This window comes from Sinocyclocheilus grahami, unplaced genomic scaffold, assembly GCF_001515645.1.
Source record: "Sinocyclocheilus grahami isolate Dianchi unplaced genomic scaffold, SAMN03320097.WGS_v1.1 scaffold2148.1, whole genome shotgun sequence".
Lineage (NCBI taxonomy): Eukaryota > Metazoa > Chordata > Actinopteri > Cypriniformes > Cyprinidae > Sinocyclocheilus > Sinocyclocheilus grahami.
The window spans coordinates 69,378-76,015 of record NW_015507327.1 but is presented as its reverse complement, the minus strand read 5'-3'; the positions used below and the strand labels follow the sequence as shown (position 1 = coordinate 76,015).

Sequence of the window (6,638 nt, the reverse complement as noted above, 5' to 3'; positions counted from 1 at the left end):
AGAGAGAGAGAGAGAGTGTGTGTGTGTGTGTGAGAGAGAGTGAGTGAGTGAGAGTGTGTGTGAGTAAGTGTGTGTGTGTAAGAGAGAGAGAGTGTGAGTGTGTGCTCTAGTTATTGGCGATTCTATTGTACGGAACGTGAAAATACAGACACCAGCCACCATAGTCCAATGTTTACCAGGAGCCAGAGTGCCTGACATCTTGGCAAATTTAAAAGTGCTGGCTAATGCGTAACGTAAATTCAGTAAGACTGTTATTCATTGTACAAGCAGAACGTGTTTGAGACTCTTTTACCTGAAGGCAGCGAGGTACTCTGCGTCGCCCATCGGTGGCTCCAGACCTCCAGTAAACGCCACGTTGACGTTGAAACCGACTCCCGGCCCACTGCCCACCTGTTCAGAGGAAGTGCTGCATGAGTTAGGAAACAAAACACCTTCCCACAATCCACTCGTATCGTTGCATTACCTCTTCAGGAGCGCCGCTGCCTGGGAAGAAATTGCCATCGTCGTATCGATGAAGCGAAACGTACAAAACTCTGGGATCGTCGTAGAACGCTTGTTGTGTTCCGTTGCCATGATGAACGTCCTGAATGTGGTTTAAGAAAAATTATCAAATGTTAAACAGAAAGAAAAGAAAATACAGAAGTGCCAAATAATTCTTCTAAATAAACTCACCCAATCAACAATCAGAATTTTGCCGACATTGAGTCTTTGCTGTAGGAGTTTAGCTGCTATGGCAACAGAGTTAAAGTAACAGAAGCCCCTGTGATTGGACGAGAGCACCAATGTTACAGGAGTAAAGGAAGAAAGCACAGAGCGACACAAACACAGAGACGCGTCTCACATGGGCGTGCTCTCCTCTGCGTGGTGTCCCGGCGGCCGGACCACAGCGAAGCCGTTCTGCAATGAAGCCAGAGACACACCGCTCTACGTCAATCAAATAATACAGATAGACATACAGATACACATGAAGAGAGAAAGACAATGGCAGACGGCAACCTTCAGCTCTCCCGATGCCACTTTGAAGACGAGTTCGACCACAGAACCGACGGCCAGACGCGCTGCGCTCGACGAGTGAACTTCATTCCAGACCGTGTCACTGTCCACCTTCACAGACAAAGCAGAAACCTTCCTTACATGCTGCATAAATGATGAAGAGATGGTTGAGACGGACTTTGTCTCTACTAACCCCAATACCACCACACGGCAGCCTGACGAACATGGAGATGACAGAACCTGAGCCAGACAGAGAGAAGACGACATATCAGAGATGCATTCACACCGCAGAGTCTGAGTAAATGATGAGGGGATCTTCGTTTTGGATTGTAAAAGTCTTACTGTCCAGTTTCTGCCGTAGTGGGTTGGTCCCATACAACATGACATGAGCTTCAGAATGAACCGTCTGCAGTTCCTCTAATGTGGCTTTTCTCCCACGGATACACTGAAAATACAGGACAGAGAGATTGACTGGAGCACGAGAGCGCCCCCTGCTGACACATCATTAGAAGTGCTGAGGTAAATAAAACAGCAGCCTCCAAAACCCAACACTCACCAGTGAAACGTAGCTCTATTATCAGGAAGCACAACTCAATGCACCGTTTGAATCAAACTTTAAGGACAACAATCTTTAACTTCACATGAGTGATTCACACTAAACTGCTCGAGAGAAATATGGTACTCCTGTGTGTTTCTGAGTGGAAAACTATTTTTTTCCTGAACTTTGTGGAATATTTCTCACATTAAAATGACAAAATCAATCATGTTTGTGTCACATGCAGAGTTTAAGTGATAGAGATCGATTCAGCCAGTGCATCAGAAACTAATAACTCCAGTATTCATGTCCCACCTCACACTGGCTGCGCAGGCCCGTCTCCTGCAGCCGAGACCAGATGCTCTGGATGCGCCCGGCGTGTTCGGGGTGCGCGTTGGTGTTTCCACACATGCACTGGTGCTTCTGCATGAGAGAGTCATACACCAGACCTAGAGAAAGAAACTTTAACTGGAGCGCTCATCCTTGTGAATTCTGTTTTGAGGTCACAGAGAGGACAGGTGTGACGCACCTGTGGTAAAATGTGGTTTGGAAGGCTGCTCCTGCGAGCTGATGAAGGAGGCGGAAGCAGGAGATGACTGGGCTCTGGACAGAGGACGGTGCCCTGGGAAACTGACCAATGCACCAGCCTCCTCCATGGATGCCTGGTAGTTTCTGAGCTGATGGATCCTCTGCTGCTCCAGTAAAAGAGCCTGCTGCTCTCACACACACACACACACACATTACAGGTGCTGTGCACTGACAACAACCACAAGAGGGCGACACATACGCAGCGTCTCTCTCACTGCTCTCCTAGGTGTCTCTACGGCTAAAGGACTCGGTGGGGCTGATTGCTCCAGAAGGACCATGTGCTGCAGCAGTGCATTGTGGGAGTTTGCAGTCTCCGAATTGCCAAGAAATGACGGCAGGTGAGGGGTGACCAGGAATGGAGTGCTTATGGGTAAACCGGTCACAGACAAACATTCGCTGTCAAGCTGGGTAGACGTCACCTTGTTAAAGCAACAACAAAATAAAACTGAGCCTTTTCCAAAGCATCACATGACGGAGAAAAATGAAGATGAGTGCTGACCAAATGCTCCTAAGCGGGTGGACAAATACACGTTACAGGTTGATGATGACCGTTTCTCACACACAGATCAGTTCAGTACGGTATTAACTGTGAATAATATTTCTTCATTAAAGGTCGAGCTACTGCGTTAGACACTCTAATTACTGTTTATGTTCCGGTAAAAATATCTAAACCACTTTTAAAAACAAATTTACTTGAAAGGCAAAACTTACTCAAGTCAGACAAATACAGAGGATCTGACCTGAGTTAAGTAAATGTTTCTAACCCATTGTTTCTAACCCAACGGCACAAGCTCAGTTAGGTCTGAACACTCACGTTGGTGGCAGTGGCCGGCAGACCCAGGGTGATGTTGGGTAGTGAAGGAGACGTGTAGAGCGACAGCTGACTAACCGACCCGTCCTGACCAGCCGGCCTGTGAGACGACTGGAGCACATTCACATTTACACATTAGCTTTTATCTAGGCATGTAACGATTCACTCAACTCACGATGCCATACAATACTGATTTCACAAAATGATTCTCACAATTTTTTTTAACAAAATGTGATTCGAGACAAATTAGAAATGAAAATGTGTCTTTTTATTATTTCTCAGACAAAATTGCTAAACATTTCTTTGTGAAAACTCAATTGTAATTTTAAAACAAACCCCAAATCAAATGAATAACACGAAATCTCATAATATAAACTAAGGCTTTGTCTGTGCTCTTTTCATTTGAAATGAGAGGCAACCACTGCATTTTAATCATGATCCAAACAAAGATTAGATATCCAAACAAAGATAAACATGCGGCATGAGCAGATTTTAATCTAAATTGTATTGTCATTTTTTTTTATTCGAAGCAAAAACAGAATGGTCTGACTTTAGTTTTGTGAAACTATACTACATAAAACATATCTGAACGAAACAGAAACAGCGACTGGAGCACATTCACATTTACACATTAGCTTTTATCTAGGCATGTAACGATTCACTCAACTCACGATGCCATACAATACTGATTTCACAAAATGATTCTCACAATTTTTTTTAACAAAATGTGATTCGAGACAAATTAGAAATGAAAATGTGTCTTTTTATTATTTCTCAGACAAAATTGCTAAACATTTCTTTGTGAAAACTCAATTGTAATTTTAAAACAAACCCCAAATCAAATGAATAACACGAAATCTCATAATATAAACTAAGGCTTTGTCTGTGCTCTTTTCATTTGAAATGAGAGGCAACCACTGCATTTTAATCATGATCCAAACAAAGATTAGATATCCAAACAAAGATAAACATGCGGCATGAGCAGATTTTAATCTAAATTGTATTGTCATTTTTTTTTATTCGAAGCAAAAACAGAATGGTCTGACTTTAGTTTTGTGAAACTATACTACATAAAACATATCTGAACGAAACAGAAACAGCAGACGAGCTGAATGAGATGCAGATTCACTCTCTGACAGCAGGTGGAGTTTATGAACAGCAATGAATTTGAGAAGATTAGATGTTTAGTATTGGTGCTCAGGATCTGCAAATCATTCGCCATCGTCCTATCAGACATTTCTCCTTGCTCGGTGTATGTGGTAAGTGAACTTTCATGTACTGTAATGCAACAGACTAGCGCTAGGAAGCGGCTAAACGTTTAGTGGCTCCGTATAACGCGTTATTTGTTTCACGCTTCAAGTGTAATTTCACCTCGGCTCAGAATGCTTTTATGACGCCAGATTAATGTAAACACAGCCCACTGTCAACACCTTTGTAATTAGCTTCAACCTTGCATTTTATGAATGATTATTTTATGTTCAAGTGTGTGTAAGGATTTGGAAACAAGCAGAGTACGGCCGTTTCTAAAGCATGCAGCGCCATCTGCTGTTCAAAACTAAGCTCAGAATCCACTCGAGAAAAAAATCGCCATGCATTCGGATGATCGATCCGGAATCTTTTCTCGATTTGCGATGCATCGATTTATTTTCCCAAACCTAATCGTTACATCCTACTTTTATCCAAAGCAACTTACAATAGACAAACATAAGTAATTCACCACAGAGCCAACAGTATTCATAGTGTAGAGTGACAGCTTTATTAGAACGCTAGACTGGGAAACAAGCTAGAGCAGAGGTGAAATGTAGAGGAAAAGAGGAATTTTGTTGTGTGTAAAACCCAATCATCCACGAGTTTATGAAACAACTCTTCTTCTGTGCACACACATAGACATAGACACACACAGGCACATTGATGCAGTAAACTAGCCTCACCTCAGTCACGCTGATGCCGTTCTCGCACAGGTTTCCGTGTGAGCTGTTGTTTGGGGAACTGGGTCCAGATCCAGGAGCGCTGCTACACGCCGAATCTACAGACGTCAGAACGAGAGACAGAGTTTGTCTGTGTGAAAACAGTCACGCAAGCACATGTGAGCGCGTCTCGAGCATCACCTGCCATGTCCAGAGAGCGTTTCTTCAGCGTGCTGATGGGACTGTCTTTGCGGCGCAGTAATGGGCTGCTCCTCCGCTCCGACACCTTCTGCTTCAGCCGCGAACGCAGCTTCAGGTTTGGTTCAGACGCTGCAATGACAGAAGCTGTTTTCACACCCTGCCTCGCTTTATGCAGAAACTGAACAGAGTGTATGTTTCATTCAGAGTGAGGTTTGGTCAACCGCTCCGGGACATCTAATAACACCTAATAACCTAATCTAATAACTACACGCGACGCAACAAGATTCCAGCGACAAGCACTTTGTGTGTCCACACCAGACGCAACAGAATCATATCACAGCCAATCAGAAGCGTGTGTGGGCGGAGTCTCTCTGGAAGCGAACTGCATTTGCAACAAAATGGATTTATAATCTAATTCATAAATATCAAACCTTTTTAACATCATTAAATGCACATACTGAGTGACTGATACCATCTTTGTTATGGAATGCACTCGTTGGTTCGCAGTTTTAACGTACATGTTTGCCTTAATTTATTTTCAAGATCTGAGGTAAACTATTGCCATGTATGGCTCAGTATGGCTTTAAATGTCACTCAAAATGATATTCAATCTCATACAGACATGTTTAACTTTGAATAAAGCACATAAGTACGTGAGATTATCACTCATATAGTTTGTATGTTGTTTCAGTCGCGATGTCGTGGAAATAGAAACCATTTCTAAAATAGACATTTCACATGTCGCCGTTGCAGCTAGTTAGGACAAAAACTCAGATTAACATGGAAAAGATACGTAAGGTATGAGCAGCAGCAGATGTAATGCTAAGTTCACTAGAAGAGCAACACCTCGGCTGCTGCAGCATCAACTAACGGCTTCTCTTCAGCACACGTGTGTGACGTGGCATATTCTCTCATTTTCATTTAAGATGATGATTAACTGCATGTCAGGTGTAAGTCTGAGCACTCGCCATCCTCAATCCATCGATTTACTTCCGTTTGCCATCTTAAATCAAGTCAGAATCTCAGCATCGGAAGAAAAGGTTGATTCATTCGGCTGTTATCTTGCTCTCTATTCATTCGGTCGTTACTGGAAATGATGCTCGTGGCTCTGTGAAATACAGGAGGCTCCTAACGAACAGCTTTCCATTAACATAAGCAAATTCCACAAACTCGTCACTAGATGGGAAAAGCGCAGAGAATGAATCAGGATATTGAGGAGAGCCGCTGCTCAGGGACGAGGCATCCGATCGTTTCCACCTACAGAACGGTTTCATCTTCATCACATACACTAACCACCGTCAACAGCGAGATCATATTCGACTCGCGTGAGTCACTGTTTAGCTGCAATCACATGTTGGGAAAGTTCATTTTGCTGCAGGAATTTACAGAAACATATTAAGCTGAAAATAAGCTCCCTACAGCCGCAATTAAACTTTGTTATTGAGGATCTACAGCAACGAGTCATCAACACTGATCACTCTCACACACACACACACACACACTCTCACACACTTTCTCACACACACACACACACTCTCTCACACACACACACACACACACACTCTCACACTCACACACACACACACTCACACACACTCACACA

At 43.3% G+C, this 6,638-nt stretch overlaps 1 protein-coding gene across 1 annotated transcript in view; it reads right to left on the bottom strand.

Moving 5' to 3' along the window:
• Positions 1-231: 231 nt before the first annotated feature.
• The window catches only part of LOC107574214 (histone deacetylase 4-like), a 22,234-nt gene continuing 15,827 nt past the window's right edge, over positions 232-6,638 (bottom strand). Inside the window, exons 8-20 of the mRNA XM_016260673.1 lie at positions 5,036-5,164; positions 4,859-4,953; positions 2,931-3,038; positions 2,332-2,535; positions 2,058-2,244; positions 1,844-1,977; positions 1,336-1,438; positions 1,187-1,233; positions 997-1,104; positions 842-897; positions 673-760; positions 464-583; positions 232-390 (exon numbers count right to left, since the gene is read on the bottom strand). Of these exons, the coding sequence (XP_016116159.1) occupies positions 289-390; positions 464-583; positions 673-760; positions 842-897; positions 997-1,104; positions 1,187-1,233; positions 1,336-1,438; positions 1,844-1,977; positions 2,058-2,244; positions 2,332-2,535; positions 2,931-3,038; positions 4,859-4,953; positions 5,036-5,164 (1,481 nt within the window). The 3' untranslated portion in view covers positions 232-288. The remainder of the gene's footprint in view (positions 391-463; positions 584-672; positions 761-841; positions 898-996; positions 1,105-1,186; positions 1,234-1,335; positions 1,439-1,843; positions 1,978-2,057; positions 2,245-2,331; positions 2,536-2,930; positions 3,039-4,858; positions 4,954-5,035; positions 5,165-6,638) is intronic.